This window comes from Lytechinus variegatus, chromosome 1 (assembly GCF_018143015.1).
Source record: "Lytechinus variegatus isolate NC3 chromosome 1, Lvar_3.0, whole genome shotgun sequence".
Lineage (NCBI taxonomy): Eukaryota > Metazoa > Echinodermata > Echinoidea > Temnopleuroida > Toxopneustidae > Lytechinus > Lytechinus variegatus.
Window position 1 is genome coordinate 35,798,079 of NC_054740.1, and position 25,934 is coordinate 35,824,012.

Genomic DNA, 25,934 nt, shown 5'->3' on the forward strand with positions numbered 1-25,934 from the left:
CGACTGGCGTGCAACGTTGATGCAGCTTTAATCGAGTCTCACATCATTATTTCCAAATCAGTTCAGCCTCACTAATTTTCAATAGATTTTTGTTTACCAGATCCTGTCAATACCTCCAACCACTGTCTTTAATAGAAGAAGTATTGGGCTTCTAATATGATTTGCAGAATGTTTCAAATTTGATTTTTTTTTCATCGTCTAGATAGAGATAGGCCTACTCAAGAAGAGAAAAATACTATGTATTCGGTTTGGAACAGAATTTTGAGTAAAAATTGAACAGAATTTTGAGTAGAAATTATTTCTTTAAAATAACCACCTCATATTGTAAACTGAGAGCCCCCTTGTCCCTCTGTATCGGAAGTGCTTTTCTTTTCATCCAGTTTTCTTCTTGAATTTAGAGAAAGGATACTAAAACAGATTTTTTTTTATTATAAAGAAATAAATACAACCTAGCCAAACTTTTGAAAGTGTAGGCTGACCGAGAAGTGCAATCAGATTTAAGCCATTTTTGAAAAAGTGCAAATACTAGAAACCGGCATTTGAAGTGAGCTTTGAAAACATTGATTAATCCTATCTGCAAAACTTGTTCTCTCATCTTCTTTGTGTTTTTTAAGATGTTTCTTTATTGTCTGGAGATATCTGGGCGGTTATACCTGTTGAATGCCTGCTTCATACCAAGACATATTTCAGCATGCTTCAAATAATCCAATCTTGGCACAAAAGAGGAAATGGTTTCGGAGGAAACCTTGCAAGTGAGGAGGGAATGTGGTGGAGCAGAAATGTCTTGGCAGCTCTTTGATTTAGCTGTGTTTAGAAGACAAGCAAGCGACAAACTGTTCTATTGAGGGTTTTGACTCCCAGAGGCGTTTTTTGATCGCCTATACAGACAAGTTGAGGGCACACCACTTGCCCCTTGTTATTCTGCACCCCTGCTGCAGGCTTAGTGAAATTCCTCCCAAAGTGTTTGGAGAAGTTCTGGAACCAGTCATAATACTGTAATGCGGTTCCGCACCTGATCGAACTCTAATCGTTAAATTCTCCCAACCACACTCTCAGTAAGGGTTAAGTTGTCCCTTTCAAGTGAAAGTTATCAATATTTATTTTGATTTATTGCTTTTATGAATCTTTAGTTGTAGTACTGAACTAACTTTGTTTTTCTGCCTCATAATTGTCCTTTTCTGCCTTCCTCACTGCTACTGATATACAATGTAACATCCCTTCATTGTTTTCTAATAGACTTGCTTGGATAGACATGCAATACACCCTCTCAGTTGAATAAAAACACCTTTTGTGTATGGCTATTTACCCTATTACATAACCCACCTTTGTGTTTTAGAATTGGACATGCCTGAATGATGCCCTCAATAGAAGCAGTTACAGATATTCCCTCAGTTGATTCTTCATTGTACATACATACATATATCTCATGAGTGAATTTATGTAAAGGGTGTTAGCGGGCCTTCATCCATTGGAAATTTTCAAGGATAGAACACGATAATAATGAAATGAGATCCCTGAATGGGTGTATGCAAACCCATAGGTGCATCCCTTGTAGCCTGATGGAGAGAGAGAGAGAGTACGCGCAAACACATACAGCGGGACTACAGTTGACTGCCTTCTCGTGTTACATAGCGATCTCAGGGCCCCATTCTTCTCTCATTCTTATTCTACAACATAGCTAATAATTGGGACAAATCCTGGAGATGTTTTTCCTGCGAATTGAGCAAATCTCCCCCCCCCCCTTTCCCTTTCTATGGATTGTTGTCAAAAGACAATTCTTCCCTTTTCGGGCAAATTGACTGTTGGGTATGATTATTTGGACCATTTTCAGGGCGACCGTGCCAGGTTTCCCATCATTATGAGGAATGTGACACAACTTTAATTTCCAAAGAGCTTTTTTTTGTACCTTGTCGCTAATCAACTCCAAAGCTACATGGTCTCAAACCAAATTGAAATCTAACAAAATAACATGAAAATGGCACGAATATGTTATTTTCAATAGCTATGTAAATCTGATGAATTCACTCTTTTCCTCATTCCATCTCGTTTTCAATTGACATGTAAAGAAAGCAAGCAAACATACCTCAAAGAAATGCTTCACTGATGTTTGTGACTCATGTCAACCAATATCAATGATGTAAAACGGCAACTTGAAAAGGGGATTATGTAAATGATGATTTTGCTGTGTCAACAGAGGAGTGTTGCAGCAAATCAGTTAATTTGTACAGTATTTGATCCACACACACAATTCATAAATTCCAATTATCATGGTTTCTTAGAAAGCAACAACAACAACTACCAGGCATAGTCGCTCAGTGGTTGAGTGCCTGCCTCATGAATGGGAGGTCATAGGTTCGATCCCTGGCCAAGTCAACCCAAGACTTTTCAATATGGGACCTTCTGCCATCTAGCTAGGCACTCGGCATATCAGAATGGAGAGGGGAATAATAATGTATTATTCAAGGCCTGATGGAAGACCAGCTAATAAAGCTAAAGAAGCTATTATGAAAAAAAAATATGAGCTGTTGTTATTACTATTAACTCTTAAACAGCAAAGTGAATGCATTTTTGTGAAGTCAATTCCTCGTTTTATTCCTCAATATAAACCAAATTCTATCCTTTCTGTCTCCTCTGTAGGTGAATGCCACTGATCCTGATGAAGGCAGTTCCGGACAGGTCACCTACTCTCCTTCCAGCGGCCTGGTGCCCACCCCTTCCCAGTTCTCCATTGACCCTCGGACAGGCATCCTGTGTGTCATCAGTAGGCTGGATAGGGACGATGGACAGGATGAATACAACTTTGCTGTCAAGGCAACGGATGGAGGAGGGCTCATGTCGCATGCCTTTGTCCAAGTGGTCCTGGAAGACATCAATGACAATTTTCCTGTTTTTACATCACTCAACTACAGAGGTAGGCTTTGTGTTGTATGACCATTGCAGAGTCAAACATGACTTGGTTAGACAAATCGGGTTGGAATGATGATATTTGTACATTTAAACATGACCTGAAAGAAAACAAACCATTAAAGAAGACAAAAAAAGTGCCTTGTCAGTAAGACTTATGAGTTCGTTTTGATTGGTCAGAGTTAGGACTTGTACATGATTGACTTTATTAGTATTTAGTGTTGCATGTTCTTCGGATCAGACTCAAATGACTGCAACTATTAGGTCTCCCCCTCAACAACAAAAAAATGTTTGGGCTTGATGCCGGACCACTATCTGGTTATTAGTTTAAAGTAAAAAGGGATTTATGTTTGCAAAAGGATTTAACGTCCTGAAACAAGACATAGAATTTGGATCCTGAGACATGTTGGGGTAAATGACATTTAAACTCTGTGAAAACCATATGTTGGAGCAATGCAAGAAACTTGCATTCAGTTGCAACTAAAGCGAAAGTGCCAAAATCAAACATCATAGGGCATTGCAAGATATTCACTTCAACATAAATCAACTGCAAATTTGCATTCAAAATCAAACAGCTTCCACTTGATTTTTGGACTTGTTTGAAATTGAATGTAAGTTTATTGCAGCGCCTCAAACTGACTTGGTCCAGAGATTCAAATAACAATCTTGGGGATTAAAATATGGCTGGAACAAGAAGCTTACACTGCTTAACATGCAACCCTTTGTTATATGCTTTTTTTATGATGCATTTCGTTGGTTATTGCAGTCATTCCAAAGTTTTAATGAGGTTATGTGGTTCCATGACCCTGTCATTATACATTCTTCGGTCACTGAAGGTGACCCTCCCAAAACCTAAAAGAAACGAAACAAATTTATCAAACATAAATAGATTTGTATTATTTATTACCCCTCCATGGCACTCCATAAGAACCCCAAACCACTCCCATGAGGGTCATAATTAAAAAGAATGTTCTTTCAGGGCAGCCTTTAGTGTGTTTCCCCAAAGAAACCATTCTGATAAGAAGTTGTTGATGTGTGGAGAGCTCTGAGTTTCTTTCATTTCTGCAACCTAATGTTGTGTATAAGTCCTTAACCTGGTCAGTCATGAAATAAACAAGAAAATAACAGCAGTTATAGCAAATTATTGCTTTTCTTCACCCAGTGCAAAGTTATAATAGCAATTCAATGATCCTTTAAATTACATTTGTTTAGGACACTGGTGAAAATTGATGGAACTAAATATGGGATTATTTTATGTATGGGAGAGAGATACATTGGTAGATACCGAACCAATCTATTTTTTGTAGAAAAAGAAATAAGTAACTTAAAGTAATTATTTCCTTCAAGTAATATTCTTTATTGTAAGACTTTGTTGAATCTATTTTGATAACTATAGTCGATGAAAAAAAGAAAGAAGCAAAATATTGTTGCTACTACACTGCTATTCTTTTTTTCTTTCCAGGTCATATTGAATATGATGCTGCCATTGGAACAGAGGTCAAACATGTGGTCGCTGAAGACAAGGATGCAGGCGAGTTTGGACGTGTGACCTATGCCATCAACCCTGCTACCAATGATGGAACATTTTCTATCAACCAAACTACAGGTAAGTAAAGTTGAAATGTTTTTAAAAATTTTTTTAGGTTCGAAAACTGAGATATAAATGATTTGAATATCAAGTGGCCAAAACTAAACATGATTTCAATAATTACATTATAGTCGTAGATGAAATGATTAGGCCCCCCCCAAAAAAAAAAATCCAAACATATTACTGAACAAGCTTTAGATTGCAATGAGGTAGGCAGACTGCATTATGGAATGCAATTGAAACAAGTGATTTAGATCAAGATCACCATAACTAACAAACCAGTACAATGGTAAAGGATAATAAATATAAATTGATTGAAAATCCAATCTTAAAATTGTTTTTTTTTATATTAAGCTTTGCCATTATATACACAATTATCTTCTATCTGCAGTGAAAAGCAGCTCTATCGTTGCTCCCCTCTACTCCTACCTTCCATTCTATCCCAATGCAGGCCTCATCACATTGATCGGTTCCCTAAACTGGGTCCAACACCCAGTCTATAACCTAGAAGTCATAGCTACCGATGGGGGTGGACTGATATCCGCTAACCATGCCCAGGTTACCATCACAGTGGCTGGACCAGACACTTCACCTCCAGAGTTTGAATCCTCATCCTACACCTTTGCAGTCCAGGAGAATGCAGCTCAGGTTCTCGTCGGGAGAGTCAAAGCAACTCATGTTGATCCAGGTTAGTCAAAGTCATATTTCATATTGTTATTAGTTATTAGTTTTTTAAAAGAAATGCTTTGATGGGTTAATATAAATTATCCTCGAATGCATGCCATGATTTTTTTTTTTAGATATAGAAATGTTAGTGCTGTAATAATTTGTGTTGATCAAGAATTTTGTAATTGGAATTTGAAAATAGAATAACTATATTTTTTGCATGATGTTCCTCAAGTATGAGCTGTAACCAAGAATGAAGTATGTGAAATATAATATATTTACAAAAATGACATTTTACAGTCATTAACGACCTCCAGATAATAATATATGTTCATCTATTGTTCTTGATACAGGTATCACGTTTCCAATTACCTATACTTTGACATCCGGTGATCCAAATGACTACTTCAGGATCAACACCACAAGCGGGGAGATCTTTACAAGAGGTTCTGGACCTGATCATGAAGAGCAAGCTTTTGTCCTTGTCACTATCCAAGCAGCCAGTGGAATGCCTCCTACCTATGACGACGTCCAGGTGAACATTACTGTCACCGATATCAATGACAACAACCCACGCTTCATGGCACGAACTGTACATACAAGCATTCCAGAAAACACACAGATTGGAACTCCTATCTATGTTGCTACAGCCACAGATCGGGACAGTGGCGACAATGGATTGGTGAGATATGAACTGGCATCGAACCCTGGTAACACCTTCGGTATAAATGCAGAAACTGGTGAGATCAGGTTGATTAAAGAGGTGAGCTTCAACGATCAGCTAAGCTTTGAGTTGGAAATCCGGGCATACGATGCTGGAACCCCTCCTCTTAAAGGTAATCTGACCCTCACTGTCATCATCCTCGATGTGAACGACAATGGTCCTGTCTTCACTCAAAGTTTCTATCCAGTATCCATTCTTGAAAACAAACCAATCAGCACCCCTGTTGTTCAGGTTGAGGCGACCGACAATGACCGTGGCGCAAATGCTCTCATCACGTACACCCTTACGCCAAACGACGACTCTCCGTACTTTGCGGTCTTTCCTCGTGAGGGATGGCTCTACACACGACAGGTCCTGGATCGGGAGCTCAAGTCTGTCTTCATCCTGAACATCATGGCTTCCGACGGTGGTAACCCTCCGCAGAACTCTTCTGCTACTGTCCAGGTGACTGTGGTAGATGCCAACGACAATGCTCCACACTTCACTAAGAGCAGCTATCACTTCCACATCAATGAGAACCAACCGGCAGGTACTGAAGTGGATCAGGTTGAAGCAGTGGATCCTGATCAGGGTGCTAATGGACAGGTCTATTACAGTCTTACTCCATCAGGGGATTTTACCATTGATGACGAAGGTACATACTACTTTTACATTGATCTAAACAAACTTTTCTGATCTTTTTCTTTTAGACATGTTTGGGATGTAATCTAAACAGTCAAACTTATAAGTATATCTTAAATTTAAAAAAAGGTGTCTTTTCATAATCCGATTTTTTGTGAAAATTGAGGAATATCAATATAAGAAAATTCACAAACTTTGTTGTTTAAATGATCTAGAATATTCTTGATGTAGCTAGTGAAAATGTAAAGTTTAAGCAACAAAAAAAAATCATTATCTTTATCTGTATGTATGCAGAAAATTAGTATCAACCAGTTAGTTGATCCACTCTGCAGCGGACTGTTCCCGATTTAACTGGAGAGTAATGATTTTTCATGAAGCCTGGGCTTTGCTTGCATTGTAAAAGCACACTTTCAATTTCTAACTAGGTGTGATCAGAACAACCCGTCCCCTAAACCGAGAGGCTGCCTACAGCTACAGGCTGACTATCAGGGCTGTTGATGGTGGAAACCCTGTCCTGAGCTCCTCGGCAACCGTCTACATCAATGTCAATGACCTCAACGACAACAGCCCTGTGTTTTCCCAAGATCGTACCTACCTAGCGTCAGTGAAGGAGGAGCAACCAGCTGGGGAGTTTGTGGCATGGATCATTGCCTCAGATGCAGACAGTGGAGTCCTAGGAAATATCTCATATTCACTTATTAATAGTAAGTTTGTTTGTTGGGTTTGTACTTTTCACCTCGAAAGTATATTATATGTGTCTTTATGTGAAAGAAATTTTGGATTAGAAATATACTAGAAGTTTCTTTGTTGCTATATTAAAATAATTTGTTGTCTGTTAGAATGATAAAAACACATAAGCAAGCAAATATCATTCACTTATAGGGAAAATAATCAGAACGAATATACATGTTAATATTCCACGCCAAGGGTTATCATGAGAATGACTGATGTTTCCACTCTGGTTTGGCACTTTTGGGATTGTTTGATAAATTAATTTTCAAGTTTAGTTAATTACTGCATCAAGCTCTGTACTTAATCATTCTAACAAAGCTCTTGCGTACATTGAATAATGATATTCATATTTGTTTTATGTACAGGTTCTCCAAAGTTTGTAATTGACTCCTCTGGTGTTATTAGTACCGCCGCATCTATCGATAGAGAAGACATGGACTACTACACCCTGACTGTCTTGGCCCAGGATGGTGGTAACCCACCCATGCAAGCAACTGCTAGTGTCAGGGTTCGTGTCTTGGACCTCAATGACAACGTCCCAATCGCTGCCATGTCTGCCTACATTTTCACAGCCGATGAGAACATCCACCCTCCTACGGTAGTTGGGGTGGTATCAGCCTCAGATATGGATGTCGGGGACAATGGCAAGATTTATTACTACATCACCGAGGGCAATGACTTTGATGTATGGGAGGTCAACCACAACACTGGTGAAGTCTACAATGTGAGGGTTGTGGATTATGAGATGGCAGCTCACTATTCCTTGACGATCATGGCCCAGGATAACAGTATCCCTCAGACGCACTCCACGTCCATCGATGTCACCATCAACATCATCGACCAGAATGACAACACCCCTGATTTTGACCAGAACCTGATCTACCTGACCTTGCAGGAAAATGTCGGTATCAACCATGTTCTCTGGACAGTGTCGGCAACAGATGCTGACTCCGGTCCCAATGGTCTCATTCGCTACTCCATCCTCACCGACCAAGACTTCTTCGCAATTGACGAGTACACCGGTACTCTTCGCACCATACAGAATGTCGATCGTGAAATCAACCATGTTTTCCTTCTGGTCGTCCAAGCACAAGATCAGGCTGTCAATGTAAGCGCAAGGAGGGCAGCAACCAGTACGGTGGAGATAAGGATCTATGACAGCAATGACAATGATCCTGTGTTTGTGTCTCGGACTTCTACCGATGTCAATGAAGATGAGCCTATTGGGTTCAATGTGATTCACATCATAGCAACTGATGAAGACAGTGGTGAGAATGGGAGAGTTGGTTATAGGATCATCTCAGGAAATGAGGATGGCAAGTTCAGCTTGGATTCTGTAACTGGTAAGTTTGGGGATATTCTTCAAAACAAATAAATCAATATAAGTGTAGATCACTATTTCAATTGACAAAGAATCTATCCAGCGGTTTTTATATCTAATTGCTTTGAATTTTACTATTTTTGAGATTAGATTGTACTCTGGTTTGGGGTTTGAACACCGTGGTGAAGTCGTCTAAAATTGATAGGTGAACATCAGTTCTGCTCTTTACTTTTGTCTTACTATTCCAGTTTTATCAGTAATTTTTTGGGGGATACTCAAAATAATTTTGCAGGATGTTTTAAAGCAGCAAATCAATAGACATAGGGATGCTAATGTTAAGGCAAAATTTTAATGACTTCAGGCCACTAATTATTGCATAATCTATGAAGTCTGAATCAAGCTGTGTAAAATATATCTTCTTATCATTCAGGTTTGCTGACAATCGCCCACTCACTTGACCATGAGCACAAACGAGACTATGAACTGGACATCCTGGCCACTGACCACGGCACTGTCCAGCGAACGGCCACCCAGACCCTCTCCATCCGCGTGATTGATGTGAACGACCAACCACCACGCTTTGAGCAGTCTATCTACACCATGAATGTCTCAGAAAGCCAAGGACCTGGAACCTACGTCGGAACAGTGGTTGCCACTGATCTTGATTCAGGTATGTATTGAATTTCTTTTCACAGATGTGGCTCCGTAACATAAATCTTTCATAGTGATTGATTAAGTGTGGATTTCTGCAATTGTGTTTTGTTTGATCAGTTGTAAAGAGCAACCCACAATCAATTGCTTATCTCTGCGTTACGAATCCCAGAGAACATAATTAAAGGTAAATGCCAGTTGTGGTAACGATATCAAAATGAGTTCTTACAGAATCCAATGAAATGACCACCAAAGTGTTGGTTTGTGTAAATGAAAAATATGTGCCAAAGGATTCTGGAAGAAATTGTTTAATTGCTGAGAAATTAGCAAATAAGCACAGGATTCAGGTCAAGCGTCGGTCCGACAATCAAAGCAATAATAATAATACACTGTCCCACGTGCGATTATCTGTGTTGGTGATCTTCAGTGTGAACATTTTTCAGCGTAGATTTCAAGATTTCACAAAGTTCAGTTTATGTAACTGTACCAGATCTAGATCCTCAATGATATACTGACAATTAAGCCTGGTTTTACAGACTTTCTCATGAAATCAGTGTTTACTGCAACTACTGGCATTTCTCTTTTAGTAGACTGAGAGAATACTGTTACTGTATGAATTGATGATATTGATATAGATTGATAGATTACATCTATGCATTTAATATAGAAAAAGCTGGAAAGTGTCTGACTGAAATTACTTTGATCAGCCATCTTGATTACAGTAGCTGTTCCCTTGTGAAGTTTTTGTATACAACAAGACACACATGATATTTCTAGATATCAGTGCTTGCTTGTGGATAGCTACTTGCTCGCAATGAATGTTATTAGTAGGAGTGCTTTCTTGCCCTTTTTGACATATATTCCTAATGTAAATATATATTTGAAACATTATATAATTGGCATGAGTAACATGTTTCTTGTTTTGACAGGTATCAATGGCAAGATAACGTATGAGCTACCAGAAGAGATAGCTAGAGGACTGTTCACAATCAATTCTACAACAGGAGAGATAAGAACGATATCTATCCTTGATAGGGAACAGAAGGACTCGTACGTTGTTACAGGTATGCAATGAGACAGGCAGGCCCTGTTTCATCAAGAGTTGTGATCAATTCCATTCAAATCAGTCACAACTATGGAAAGCCAGTGACTGCATAATTTTGCATCTAGGATATTTACACACTGTTTCTTTGAAACCAAAATAGTGTGCACTAATTGGTAAAATTGATGATGCACTCGTACCAATTCATCTGAGCACAATGCATCATCATATTCATATGCTATGGTGTATGAGATTAAAGATGCCCGTTCTTTACTCTCCTTTAAAAACAAATTAAAATTTATGCTCCTTATTTCCTAATGAATTATGTTCACTATTTAAACTAAAATTTTGTATCATTTTTTGCTAATCTATTATCTATGTTTTTACAGAACATAAAGCCTTATTATTATCTTTTATTTTATTTTTTTTCCAGTTAGACATAAAATTTGAAATATAAAAGTTATAGCTTGTCTATACATTATATTGTACCTTTTATATTGTATGTGTGTATGTCCGAGTGGGTGTGTATGTGTGCGTGTGCAATGGTGTATTTGTATATGTGTGTATATGTGTAATGTGTATGTATATGTATGTGTGTGTGTATATGTGTATGCATATATATATATATATGTATATATATATGGATGTATGTGTGTATATATATATATATATATATATATATATATATGTGTGTGTGTGTGTGTGGGTGTGCGTGTATGTATGTGTATGTATGTGTAGACATAATATGTATGCAGCAAATTAGCTTAGCATCCCTCTCCCTTCTATTTTCTTTCTATATTCTAGGCAGTTGTCATCGTACTATTGTCCACCTCATGTTCCTGTGTTGTGTTGTTTCGTGTTATTTACTATTATTACTTACCTTTTCGTTATCTTCATGTATTACTTTACGTATATTTCTATATTCCTTGTATCTATTTTTTGAGGGGTCCACATTATACAAGCTTTGCTTTTCAGTGGACCCCTCCATTCTTCTTATATATAATTGCATTGATTTAATTATATTTAACGATATTGATTATATTGATTTAACTTGACATGTATGTTAATTTATATTTACATTACTTTCAAATATGTATTTTTTTTCCAATATTGAATTTTGTTCATGCTATTGTTTATTTAAATTGAATCAATCTATCTTGTACTTTTTTGTATCATTTTGAAGAATGAAAATAAATTTGAATTGAAAAAATTGAATTGAATGTTGCTTTCCATTTTAGAAATGAATTTAATGTATCATATTATGAGATGAACGCATTATCTAAAAAGTATTCTAATATGAGGTTCAAAAGCATGCTTCGGTTTCAATTGATGAATGAATAGCTGGTATGTGAAGTCTCCTGACTGTACAAGAAGTCTGTAATCATTATTGTTCAGAGATAAGTTGTAATTAGCATTTTCCATGAAAAGAGACAGCACATTACAAGGAAAGTCATGTCAAGTTAAGCTGATCAATAAATGGAAAATGTTTGCATCTATCTTGAAGTTGATGAATGTCATATGCTTTTAAAATACAATGAACTCTAGTGCGAAGAGAGTTCATACTTAGTTAGCATATGTTCATGATTATCTGGGTGTATTTTATCTTGACTACAGTGTATGCCATGGATGGTGCCTTTCCTGCCCGTTATGATATGGCTACTGTTCTCATCTTTGTGATGGATATTAACGACAACAACCCTGTCTTTGCTCCACCAACGTTTGACATCACCCTCCCCGAGAACCAGAGTCCCGGTGTTATCCATAACGCCATAGCAACGGATGCAGATGAGGGACCAAATGGGGATCTCATTTATGAAATTACAGGTAAGTTAAATCGGTGACATCCTGTGAATAATGATATGATTTCAATTTGCTGCAAGGCCATAATTAGTAAGTGCTTTTAAAAGCTGTAATCAGTCATTAAATTGATGTTCAATACATGTATAGCAGAGTTAAAAGAATGTGATATATCTTTGTCAAATTACTTGATTAAAAACTTTGTCAAATGTATTATCCCTATCCTTGTGTGATGCACAAGATATTTGTGGTGAATTTTCAATAATTGATGCACAGAGAAATTAGTTATTTAGTAAAGTTGTTAGAAATTACAACTCAATGTAACTGTTAATGTAGCATAACCTGTTGAAGCAAAGTAAAATTTTTGTGATACTTTATATCTAAATGAAACATTGAATTATTTTCTTTCAGGTGGTGATCCAAATAATGCCTTCTCTATTGGTCAATCTACCGGTGCACTATCAACATTGAGGGCGCTAGACAGGGAAGATTTAGCCATGTACACGCTCGTCATTACCGCAAGAGACCAGGGCACATCACCAAGGAGTGGCACCACGACCATCCGTGTGACTGTGACCGATCTGAATGACAATGACCCTGTATTTGATACCATGTCATATTACAAGAGCATTCCAGAGAACACTGCCATCAACAGTTCTATTCTGACGGTAGTTGCTGATGATGCTGATGAGGGGCTGAATGGTGATGTGTACTATACCATTGATAATACTACCGTAGGGCTGTTCACTATAGATCCAGAAGAAGGAGAGATTATGACCACTGGGTGAGTATTTTTTATCACTTCTTCAAGTTTATCCTGTTCCCAAATGTTTGTTGTAGAAATGAAATTCTTGTTTGAAATAAACTTACTGAAGTGGGGTATGATTTCACATAAGTGATGAAGACATCCCCACATTTATACGATCATATATGCTTTCCCTGACCATCAATTGGAACCTGTATTTAAGAACTTATCTGAACATGAAGACCATCTGATGTAAAACTATTGTAGATTGTTACTTTTGGAATAATGTCTTGTCGAACAATTGTGAGCAAATTGTCATATTTTTATAGAGGACTAGTCAACTTTTTATATGTAGGGTGATGGTTCTTCATACGAGACTGGTTGTTTAAAAACTCTATGTCCATACAAGACTGGTTGTTTAAAAACTCTATGGCCATACGAGACTGGTTGTTTAAAAACTCTATGGCCTGTATTCTGAAGTTGGGTTTAATTTAAACTCTGGTCTGACGTTGTGGTTTCACTCAGGATAGGCGATTGTGACATAAATCTCAAGCAGTAGAGATTCAATTTACTAGCTCATTTGACTCTTAAATCATTCTCAACTGTCTGTGGATGATAAATAGGATAGTTGTCTTCACCATTAAAGCATTAGGAAAGAGCACAGTAAACATAAGAAACATACAATGTAAACAATATTTTGAAATTTTGGGCTTTCCATAATTTTACCATAGGGTTAGACCATGGTCTAAGTTAAACCCCGACTTCAGAATACAGGCCTATAGCAATAACTTTTTCAGAAAGGGACCAACTTTTTTTTTTCTTTCTTAAAGTCATGAAAAAGTTTGATTATTATCTACCTTAATGGAGTACATATATGGCAATAAGTTATTTTTGTGATCAGGCATCAGTCATGAAGGTAATTATTAAAATCATTTAACAAACACTCGCCCTTCCCTCCCTATTCCAGTAAATTTGACTATGAGAAGGAGACCCGCTACACATTCCAAGTGACAGCCACCGACAGCGGCATCTTCGGTCCTCGCAGTGAACGTGTTCAGGTGACCATCGAAATCAGTGACGTGAACGACAACGCCCCGGTGTTCAAGACGATTCCCATCAGGGCAAACGTCACCCAGAATGCATCTCCAAACACCTTTGTGGCAAACGTTGAAGCAGATGACAAGGATTCAGGAAACAATGGAGAAGTTAATTACAGGTTCGAACAACTTCTGACTGTTTATCTCTTTTGGGGGGGGGTAGAGATAGACATAACACATATCAAGGGGAAACAAGTGATATTTTCCATGATGGTCTATTTCTGTTTACTCTGTAAACAGAAGTTGCCATTTGTGTTGAACCCATGGTGGTTTATGGGTTTATGATAGGGAGATATTTGGGAGTTAAGTCACGCAGCCCTACATAGTGCTGTCACTGATACATGAAGATATGAACAATAGATGGATTGGATGGTTTTATTCAGAGCCATCAAGTTGATGATTGAGTATTTTTCAACAGTTGATAATTTTCTAGTATTCTATGGATCTCTTTTATGATTTGACTTTATTTTTCTTCTCATATCATGAACAATAATCCCCCAAAATGATGAAAGCATCTTAATGACATAATTGTAATACTTTATTTTTTCTATGTTCAGATTTGCCCAGCAGTCCTCGTCCTTTGCTATCGATACTGTCACTGGCGTAATCACAACAAAGACCTTAAACCTTGGCATATTGTTTTATCACCTAGAGGTCTTGGCCTATGACCTTGGGTCACCATCATTGGCCAGCAATGGTATGTCATCACCTTTTAATAATTTACTAGTGAATATTTGCCTTGTAATTGTGAATATAAAACAATAGCATTAAGAACATTGTGATAAGATTAGTTGCAGGCTGATTTATGGATTGATGATTGACAGAAAGGAAATTGGTACTTGTCTAAGTCAAATGTTTGGAACATGTTGATTTGCTCAAGAGTAAAACTTATCCTGTGGCCTATTTTCACAAATATTATGGATTAATTGAAACTTGGACTCTTGATAGCATGTGACACGAGGCTCTTTACAATATCTTCCTTTTATCTTCAGGCATTGTAGAGGTATGGGTTGGAACATCTGGATCTGGAGGCTTAGAGTTTAGTCAGCCAACCTATGTAGTCCAACCATCAGAGGCAGCAGACAATGGAAACGTTGTCCTGTCGCTACAAGCCTTTCTTCCTGATGGAGGTCGCTCCGATGATATCTCTTACAGCCTGGTCAGTGGGAACGAGAATGGAGCTTTCGGGATCCAAGTACAATCAGGTACGGACTGCTTCAAAGAATGTTAATCTTGTAACGGTACAGAGTTATGTTAAGTCTGTATATCATTAATCATGATTATCATATTCATATTCCTTTCTCAATTTAAAATAAATTTAAGTGCCATTTTGATCTGGTACAGAATGTCTTGTCCATGATCATCAACTACTACTGATCATGATCATCAACAAATATGACTACTACAGTCTTGGTAGCTAAGATAACCCCATGTCTTCTTTCATTCAACAGGTGGAAATGCAATCCTTGTGGTTGCTGACACCACCAAACTGGACTACGAGACCCAACCCAACATCAGGCTTGTGGTAGAAGCCATGAGGACACCCGAGAACTCCAGCCCCATGTACGGCTATACAACCGTCATGGTGGGGCTGACAGATGCCAATGACAATGCACCGCAGTTTGTACAGGATCGCTATCAGAGCAGGGTGTGGGAGGTGCCCAATTCAGATATATATGTTACTCAGGTAGGTTGACTTTGCACCAGACTTTTTTTTGCAGCATTTAGGTGAATTGGTCGACTAGTTGAGCTGCTACATTTAGAATTTGTGGTAGGAAATACGTAGCACAAATCTATGAAGAGTTCTAGCCATAATGCATTATTAGATGCAACTAAATTCACCAGACACTTACTGTGGGCTTGATAATCTGTATAAATCCTGTTTGAAAAAGTGATCTGGATTTCAAAACATCTTTTGAATTTGTTACTATCATTTCTGAACATTATTGACCTGTATAATAATGAATTATGAATTATTAATACAGCCATAATACTTAAAGAATAATGAAACTCCCCCATCATGAACAGGACTTGACATTACCTGGTTTTAGAGTGTTGGTGGTTGAAGTTGCTTCAGATTAAAAACAAAAAGAATCACATGACTTTTTTCTCTGCATTGTGATTGATGACAATTTAAGTGGGCAGGATATGGTAACCTTCCTTAATTTACCAAGTTACAAGTATTTTGTTAGTTAGTTCAATCAAGCATTCAGGTGTCAAAAATCAGGGTAGAAAGTCATGGCTTCTTAACAATAGGTCAGCAAAAGTATTTTCTTCTGAGTTTCAGAATGGATTGAGTATCAATTATTCTCCACTTTTGTCAAAAGAGCTAATCAGAGTAATATTTAACTGGGTCAGTGGTCTCTAATAACTTTAATTATCAATTTCTTTTAAATTGGAAAATTGTAATTTAACCCTTTGAATGGATATTATCCAATGCCATCCTGAACATTTCTTGACCATGGAAACCATTATAATCTGAATACCTTCTAGGTATCTGCAACTGACGCTGATGAGGGAACCAATGGAGCTATCTACTATGAGATCACCAATGGCAACACCGACAATGCCTTTGCCATTGACCAAGTGACCGGGATAGTGACCACAGCCAAGAGCTTGGACTATGAGATTGAAGACACCTATATACTGACCGTCATCGCAAGGGATGGAGGGTCACCCCAGCTGACCGGTACGGCCACCATGAGGATTGGTATAGTGGACGTCAACGACAACAGACCAGTCTTTGTCTCAATGGATCCAGTCAGTGTTAGTGAAGGTAGGGTTTCCATCTTCAATTCCCACTGAACATTTTCATTTGATTAGTTTTCACTGAATTCATATCGGGTTGTTGTCTCTGACATTTCACGTGTTGATCAGAATCGGATAGGACCTTCTTTCGTGCCATTTTGGAAAGAATGTATAAAAATTTACTGAGATCTGAAATGCAGTAATTGTGTTGATATGTGTGGCTAAGTCCCTGGTATCACAGATAAATGATGTAGAAGTTCAGGATGTAATTTATATTTGAACATTCCAATTTTGAACTGTACTAGAGTTCCCCCCCCAAAAAAAAAAACCCTTAAGTATTCTGCCTTCAAGTAATCTTTTGGTATAGAACTAATCCTTCATATTCTATCTCTCAACACATATATTTTCCCTCAATTTAAACCAACCCTTCTGCTCTTACTTTCTCTCCTTGTTCAAACCAGACCTAGGTGTAGGTCTATCGGTCACCACAGTAATGGCTACTGATTCAGACACCAATCCCAACATCCAGTACAGCTTCACACCCGATGGCAACCCTGGAGGATACTTTGCAGTTGACCAGTACAGTGGAATCATTACACTGGCTCACAGTCTGGATCGCGAGACACAGGATCGGTACATGCTGGAATTGGAAGCGACAGATACCGAGTACACCACCACCACAACTCTTGAGATCATTGTCACAGATGAGAACGACAACGCGCCTGTGTTCCGTCAAGAATCGTACCAGGTAAGATCTCAGAGTTGGCATTGTGTAGCCAGATATGTTGCCATGGTTTCTTAGTTTGGTTTATATATATTGGAACACCCTCCCCCCGAATTAGTGTATTGAAATTATGTAACCTATCAGCATGCTCTCTGTCTTTTTGTCCATTTTCAATTGATAAATTTGCACTTCAAGCAAGTGAAAAAGGGTGAGATTATTGTGGAGTTATGCAGGTCAGATGGCAGTTCATACTTTCAGCAGCAAGATCTGTAATATTCTTTTTATTTGATATTCTAGAATGAGCTTTATTGGTCACTGTTCACCTATTTACACCTCTTTTTATGTGCATTGTCCAATCCATTCATATCTTCAAAGTAGTTGTAGTGTTACTTTTATCTGAATCAGATACTGCACCCACGAGTACACCAAATTGAAAACAATCATCGACATATCATGAAGAACTTACCGTGTATCTCATTCTTATCCTACAATAGGTGACTCTTCCTGAGCTAACCCAGCCTAATGTTGCTGTTGTAGCAGTGAATGCCTCAGACAAAGACATCGGAGACAATGCTGCTCTTACTTACAGCTTTGTTGAAGATCATCAGTCATTCTACATAGACCCAATCACTGGTAAGTCTGCAAGTTCACTCTTTCTTTGTAGTCCAGACTTAACCCTTTGAATCCTGAATCATCAGGGGCGACGATGACCCATACCCTGAATTATTTGCACGTACCAACCACATTCACAAACTCCCCCGATTCGAGCCCCAATACCAACCTTGACTGAAATTATCAACTTAATATCCCTACATGTACTTACAAGATCACCTGACATTAAGAACTCATTTTTTTTTAAGTCACATGGCTTCAGGCCAAATGGGTATATGCGCATTTACTGGTAGGCAGTGTTCCGGTTGATTGGGTTCAAAGGGTTAAGTGTAATGGTAGTTCAAGATTTACTTTATTTCATATATCCTTCAGCATTGTAAACAAGGATTTAGAAGAGTTTAGGTATCCTCATTTTGGCCTGAATTTCCTGATTGTTAAACTAAGTTAATGCTTTATATTGTACAAAGTGTTCTTGTAATAATAATGTGTGGCAAGTATAACTTAAGTATTTTCCTGTGTGTTTTTGTTATAGGTGTTATCTTCACCGATCAAGTCATTGAGTTCAACAATGTAGAGACGACCATCCAGCTCTATGTCACTGCCACAGACAGTGGAACACCAGCCCTTGCGGAGTTTGTCACAGTAAGAATAGAGATCACGGATGTCAACAACAATTCTCCACAGTTTGGGGAGGACATTTACAGTGCCATTGTGTCAGAGAATGTTTCCCTAGGCCACCATGTCATCACTGTAGTTGCTGTGGACTTGGATTTGTCACCAGAGAACAGTCAGATCAGTTACTTTATCGAGAGTGGCAACGATCAAGGGAAGTTCCAGATCAATGCAAATGATGGACGTATCACTGTTCTAGAGAAACTTGACAGGGAAGCAACAGACTCCTATACACTGATTGTTGGTGCTGTTGATAGTGGAGAACCCAAGAACAATGCAACTGCTGAGGTGGTCATAGAGGTTGAGGATGTCAATGACCATGCTCCAATCTTTGACCATGTCCAGTATGAAGGAAAGATTGCAGAGAATGCTACAGTGGACACTTACATCCTGACGGTACATGCTTCAGATAGGGATATAGGATACAATGGGGAGGTTGAGTACAGCATCGTCTCGGGTACCTACAGTGATCTCTTTGCCATTGATGTTACAAGTGGTGCGGTGTCTGTCAGAGGAGAGTTGGACCGGGAAGAAGTTGAAACAGTTGAGTTCACCGTCCAGGCCAGTGACCGAGGTATGGAAGACCAGCTTGCCTCTGTGGTCTTGGTCACAATCACCATCACTGACTTCAACGAGTTTCCTCCGTACTTCCCACAGCTATTCTATCACTATGTGGTCCCAGAAAACATGCCTGTCGAGACGTACGTCTTCACAGCAGTTGCTTTGGATAATGATGCAGGGGAATATGGAGAGCTGACCTACTCTATCCGAGGTCTGGGTTCCTCAAACGGAGATGATTTCTTCACCATTGATCGTGTCACAGGAGAAGTGTTCACCTCGGCAGTCTTTGACTATGAAGCCACCAACAGCTACCGCTTTGTTGTCCAAGCCCAAGACTCTGGAGGTCTAAGCATATCCATTCAGACCGAGGTCAACATCACTAGCATGGATGAATTCCCTCCAGTATTCAATGATCAGGAATACAACTTTGAAATTGGCGATGGAGTGAATACGGGTGATTATGTTGGCCAGGTGACGGCTACCGATGCAGATGGTGGTGAGGATGGCATGGTGATCTATAGTCTCGTTCATGAGTTCTTTTACATAGAGGCCTCCACAGGAATCATCAGGGTTTCAAAGCCCTTGAACTCCAGTGCTAGGAAGAGGAGAGGGTTGGAAGATCGATTCTTGCATAGATCCAGACGAGAGATAGACCTCAGCGCCCAGAACAACTTTGCTCTCCTGATCACAGCCAGTACTGGTAAACCTGGTTCCTTGACAGAACGTACAACTGCTGCAGTCTCTGTAGTTAATGCTGCTTCCCCCATTCCTGTTTGGGTTATTGCGATTGTAGTCGTAGCGATACTTATCATCCTCGTTTTTGTTGTAATTGGGATTGTATTGGTCTGCAGGCAACGCAGGAGAAGACATAAAAAGGAGGCTCAGGCTGACAAACGTAGTGTGACTGGATCAATGTCTCCACGTTCCTATGATGTAACCTTTGACCCTGTTGAAATGGGAGCGCAAGGGATGGTCAACCACGGCATGAACTCTTCAGGTCACTTCCCTCACAGGCAGCTCTATGGCATACCAGGTTCTGGTGGTGGTATGGGCCACACCAACATCTCTGAACCATCCAACTCTGCTTCCAGCGGGAGAGGCTCAACAACCATGGAGGATGAGGAGATTCGGCGCATCAACGAGGGTGGGGTGGGAGCTCCAAAGAACAGCGTCCGGGAGAAAGTCATCGATTCCGGTATCGCACAGGATCATGAGGATGGAAGTGTTTCTGACATCAATTCTCCAAGAGAGAAGCACCTGAATTACTTGAACTCAACAAGTGTGGAAAGCATGCATGTATTTGGTGAGGAAGGCGGTGGGGAAGCCGGGGGTGGTATTGACATCGGCCATCTTATCTATCATAGGTTAGATGAGGTTGGGGCAGAGGAAGACGATGCCATCATGGATGGAACCAGATTGTTTGGATTCACTGAAGATGGCCATCCTTCTATGGCAGGCTCACTGAGCTCTATTGTAAATAGCGATGAAGAACTATCAGGGAGTTACAACTGGGATTATTTATTAGACTGGGGACCACAGTTTCAACCTTTGGCACATGTTTTTGCAGAAATTGCCAAGCTGAAGGATGACACGGTGGCAAAGAGGCAAACAGCAGATCCCAGGCTGCAACAGAAAAAGAGCTTGCATGCTAACGTAAAGAACTATCCACCACCGTTATTAACGAACACTCCGCAGGGCCCTATCAAGCCTGTAGCACAGCGAGTGCTGAACAATACCTCTATGTCAAACCATTCCCAACACTTGCCAAGATCACCTGTTGTTCAAGAGAGCGCTTTTGTACCTGCTGTCGTCTCCCCAGACCTCTCCCCTTCACTCTCACCTCTTGCCCCAGGTTCGCCTTCCCTTTCACCGCTAGTCACATCAACAGGGGTCAGCTCACAGAACAGTAGGGTGACGTCAGGCACCACCACACCCCAAAGAATGCACTACGGTGGGGGCATTGTCTTCACTCACCCTACGGCAAATGACGAAGAGATCCAAATATAATTCACTTGAACATTCCATATGTCTCATGAACCCTATGCATTGACAACTCTGTATCTGTTGCATTATGTGATGCACATTTTGACTTTAGTTATATTCCTTTTGTTTTGTTCCTATTCAGTTATTTTTCACAAATTCAATTGTAATTGTATTCATATCAATTTTTGTCATGGCGTTGTGAGTGTCGGTTAGATGAATGTGATGGTGCTTATTCACTAGGTAGCAGGCTTTAACTAATGTGAACTACTTGTATGTATTTGAAAAGTAATTTTCAATACCGGTAATGAGAAAAATATATGAAATGAGTACTGCAGCAAATTTTACTTGTCCAGCTTTACCTTGCATAAAATGTGCCTTGAGTGCTCGTTGCTGCAGTTAAATTGTTTCTTCACACAGTTGTTTTAGCATGAGTGTTTCATTGCTTTTTAGGTATTGTAAATACTATTTGCTCAAATTCCACTCTATGTATTGTATTCATCTTAAATTGTTAAAAATCAAAATTTTCAAAGAGAATTCTCAGAAACCTTGATCTTTTCTTGTATAAATGAACTTCATATACTGGTTTAAATGGATTGCAAGCAAGCCATTTAAAATTCTCATTCTTTGAGAAGTATTAAATCTATGAGATGTGTTACACATCAAATTTGTGTTGCACTTGTATATTCATGTCAATTAAACATTGTTGTCTATAGACAAACAATTTTTGTTAGCACTTGATATATAAATAAAATGAATTCTCACATATTGTGAATTTTAAACATCTCATTTGAAATAACTTGGACATTGTGTATTTAATGTTAATTACTTGCAATTAATTTTGACAAAATTGAGTTGTTTTATCAACTGCTTACTATGCGTTGCACTTTTCTTTTGTAAGAAGAAGTATTGTTAAATATTAGCACTTGTATGAATTGCACATTGGAGCACTTTCAAAGAAATATTGAAAGCTTGTGCTGCATGAACTATCTCTTTTTAATGTGCGCACTTTTTCAAATTTTTAACATACTGAAAAATATTTCAGTAAACCTTGATTTTGCAAGTTAGTTTTACTGCACTATTGAGTTTCATAAAAAAAAAATGATGCTTGCTTGCATTCTATATATGACTTGAGTTGCTCTCACTCTATATAGAGCAGTGGTCAGTTTGTCAGTGATGGTTGAGTGACCATCTGGACAGTTCTCAACAAAAATTCTTGAAATGATTCTTGTTCGGTCATTTATGGTTACGTGAAACACAGTAATTTTATTTTTAATCCGGCATTGATATCTTCCGCCATAATACTTTACAAGGCAAATGTATTCTAACTTAATGAATAACAACAAGATTGCATTTTTTTAAAGAATTAACTAAACATAACGCTTGTGTTTATTAAAAGCCCATCTACTTTACCATCTAATATTTTGTGAATATCACAGACGTTCTGAAGATCAGCCTTTGGCTGATGTACATGTACCGTGTCAAAATAAAATAAATGAAAAAGGAACTGACACTTATGGACAAATATACATTAAACAGTCCTCTTTCAGTCAATGAAGGTCTACAAAGCTTTGTTACGGTCTCATACATCTGCATTATTGCATTACTTCTGTCCAGATTTCCCATCGGTCACTGTAACTATCATTGACCTTCATGACAGACACTTGACAGTTGCTGTATCGTGAGAGCAACTTAAGTCGTCTGATAAGTAGGATTTCTTGAGTAACATTAAACTTAGAATAAGTCAATTATATGTTCATATTTGAATGCATTTTTATCCTGTACATTATACTGCCAGCACCAATACTGCTTTGCAGTTTAGTAAATGTAGCAATATTGTTCATGATAAAGCTCCTTATACAGCATTTTTTAAACACAATAATTTTATTTGTAATCCAGCATTGATGTCTTCTGCCATAATACTTTACAAGGCGAATGTATTCTAACTTAATGAATAACAACAAGATAGCATTTTTTTTAAAGAATTAACTAAACATAACTTTTATGTTGATTAAAAGCCCATCTACTTATCCATCTAATATGTTGTGAATATAAAATTTGATCTTGTTTACTTAAAAGATAATGGTGAGACTTAGGAAGGGATACTTAGCCCAGAGCTTTTGAATATTGATGGTGAAAAAGTTCATCTTTAAACAATATTCTATTGTATTCAATCCAATGAATAGTATTAAAATTAGTAGTTCATTCACTTCAAATGAAACAGTCACAATTGTCATCCATATTTTAATTTAAAAAATTGTTTATTGGTTATACGAAGTACTGAAAGTTGCTAAAAAAATTTCTTGCTTGAAATATCCCATAACTGTTATCCGAGAACACAGTACTAACTTTTACATTCATCACAATAGTACTGAATACAACAGAGTACAATGTTTTTCAAATTGTGATTAATTTTATAACATCAGTAGGAACTTACCACTTCAAAAGTACTTACATTTCTACCACTATTTAGGGTTCATTTCTACCACCATTTAGGGTTCATTGTACTTGATATTCTGTTAAATGCATCAGATATATATGTAACTGTGAAATATACATATGTTCATGACAGGGTTTTTAGCTTTTTGAAAATGATGAAATATACTAGCAGCAGTATACCCTTCTTCTGCTACTGAGGTTCACCCTAAATTTGATGAAATAAATTCTATTTTGCAGTAAGTTGTACAAGGCCATGATTCTTATGCAGTATTAATACAAGCTTTGGAATTGTCAGTTGTTAAAAAAAGGTGTCTTCCAACACAATATGTACCACCTATTCCTGTCCTTGTAGTGGAATCACATTGTATTTTCTTCCTGATACAAGAAATTTATAGTCAGTGATCTTCAGTCTTATGTTAATGTGGATTTAAGGATTAGGATGTCCATTATTTGTGAAGCAGTTACTGAGTGTCTCTGTCACTATGTTTTCAGAAGTTCCTGGAAATCTCATAAATACATCTGTAAATGTTATGAAAAATGTGATTTGTGATGATTTTGGTTTACCTGGTTTCATTATGATAAATCTATGAATGGTACTCCAGGCCCCGACATATTAGAGACCTCATCCATGTCAAGTTATGATGATACCTGACAGGAGCTTAAAGCAATGTACTTGAGGCATTTGCAAAAGGGGGAAAATCTATCTTTTATAAATGACATTCTTTTCACCCAGCATAAAGTTGGTTGAAGCATACTCTGAATTAGGATGTATCGTCACATGTAGAATTACAATAGGATTTAGATGAAGGCATGTCTTACATTCTTCCTTCAGTACCAGAAAGACATAAACTCTATGCTTTGTCGGTCAGAGACTTCAAAACATTTTTTCACTCCACTACACTGTTGATCTAGGGTTCAAAATAACAGTATAGCTGTCTGTATAACAGTAACATCCATGATATTACAGTGGTACAACATTTATAGAAGTCATTGACGATATTCATTACTCTTATTAAATTGGTAACATATAATTTAGACATTCAAATTCATTATTAAATCATATCAGGGATAAAAGGAATATAAACTATCACAATGGATACATATTGAGCCTTGATAATACATTTTTGCTTTGGTTCTCAAAGTTATAAGATTTGTAATGCTACATCATTTTAAAACTAATTGTGAACAAGACTTATACAGTTAACTGTATTTCTTAGATAAATAATGTCAATTATGAACTTCATAGCAGGCAGTCTCTTTTATTAAGTTGATATGAAATATCAGAAATCGTTTATTAACAAGTTTTTGTTTTCCAATAAGTGATGTTGGAACTCTGTTAAAGGGGTCATTTCTTTTTTACAATTTTTAGCACTCGAATTTAAGCATTACAATAACAGGACCATATGTAGCAATACGAAAACTAACCTTTGAATTCATCAATACTAAGTGGACCAAGCCTGCTTGTGTTGTTATATATGTTTATCTTTGAAAATATGTTTTTACCAAAGCCTTTGTGTTCATTGTTTTGAAAATATTTACATATTTATTTGTATTTTATGGTATTCATTCATTGAAGGAACCCTTGTTTCCTTTGAAATTTTATTCATGTGAAAATGTATTCATAAATGACTTTGCTTTGAGAGGTATTGTTATTACATTGGTGTATATATTGAGAATTTGTCTTTTCCTGAAGCCAAATAAAGAAATTTATACTTATATGACCAATTGAACAAAAGTTTCTTGTAAATATTTTGCTCTGTGTGTCTATTAGGAACTATGTTAGGGAAAAATAGTAACTAAATAGATATTTTGTCATTTATGCCATGACCTGAAATAAATACATTATATAGAAATGTTGCAGTAGGTTTAGGGACGTAAGTGGGATAGTGAGAGAAAACACGAGAAAATGGAAATCAGAGAGAAAGTGGAAATGGAGCAAGGAGAGAATACGCACGAGAATTGATATTAACGGCAAATGAGAAAAGGATGGATGAATAGGGAAAATGGGGGTGAAGAAGAGTAAATGGGAGAAATTTAATTTTTTTAAAGGAAAGAAAGAAGACGAGGGATTGGGATGAAATGAACAAAATCGGGAAGAAGAGAGAGGAACATGAAATATAAAAAGAAGCCGAGAAGGCATAATGGGGGGGGGGATATAGAGTAACAATTTAAGGCGTAGAGAATGAGAGTAATTGAGAAGAGGATAAAGCAAGTAGACAGTGAAGTAAGGGTATATAGATATCATAACATAAGGCAAAAAATAACCGTATGAAACAAAGCATAAGAGGTCAAACTGGGGCCTGTTGTAAA

The 25,934-nt window shown here is 37.8% G+C and overlaps 1 protein-coding gene across 1 annotated transcript; it reads left to right on the forward strand.

Moving 5' to 3' along the window:
* Nucleotides 1-728: 728 nt before the first annotated feature.
* LOC121430458 (protocadherin-23-like) lies at nucleotides 729-25,340 on the forward strand. Its single transcript, XM_041627728.1, has 19 exons — nucleotides 729-752; nucleotides 2,638-2,911; nucleotides 4,367-4,510; nucleotides 4,944-5,180; nucleotides 5,512-6,516; nucleotides 6,929-7,207; nucleotides 7,601-8,578; nucleotides 8,987-9,226; nucleotides 10,137-10,271; nucleotides 11,864-12,073; nucleotides 12,458-12,830; nucleotides 13,759-14,007; nucleotides 14,446-14,585; nucleotides 14,881-15,093; nucleotides 15,340-15,575; nucleotides 16,382-16,664; nucleotides 17,098-17,384; nucleotides 17,855-17,993; nucleotides 18,505-25,340. The coding sequence occupies exons 1-19, from the start codon at nucleotides 729-731 to the stop codon at nucleotides 21,210-21,212; spliced, it is 8,154 nt and encodes a 2,717-aa protein (XP_041483662.1). The 3' UTR covers nucleotides 21,213-25,340.
* Nucleotides 25,341-25,934: the final 594 nt, after the last annotated feature.

What these genes read in the sequence shown, in the direction of transcription:
- LOC121430458 (XM_041627728.1), top strand. Translation starts at nt 729, where the DNA reads ATGGTTTCGGAGGAAACCTTGCAA. An exon ending in AGCAACTCATGTTGATCCAG is followed by an intron (nt 5,181 to 5,511) that starts GTTAGTCAAAGT and finishes TTCTTGATACAG; the next exon opens with GTATCACGTTTCCAATTACC. An exon ending in TCTCATTTATGAAATTACAG is followed by an intron (nt 12,074 to 12,457) that starts GTAAGTTAAATC and finishes ATTTTCTTTCAG; the next exon opens with GTGGTGATCCAAATAATGCC.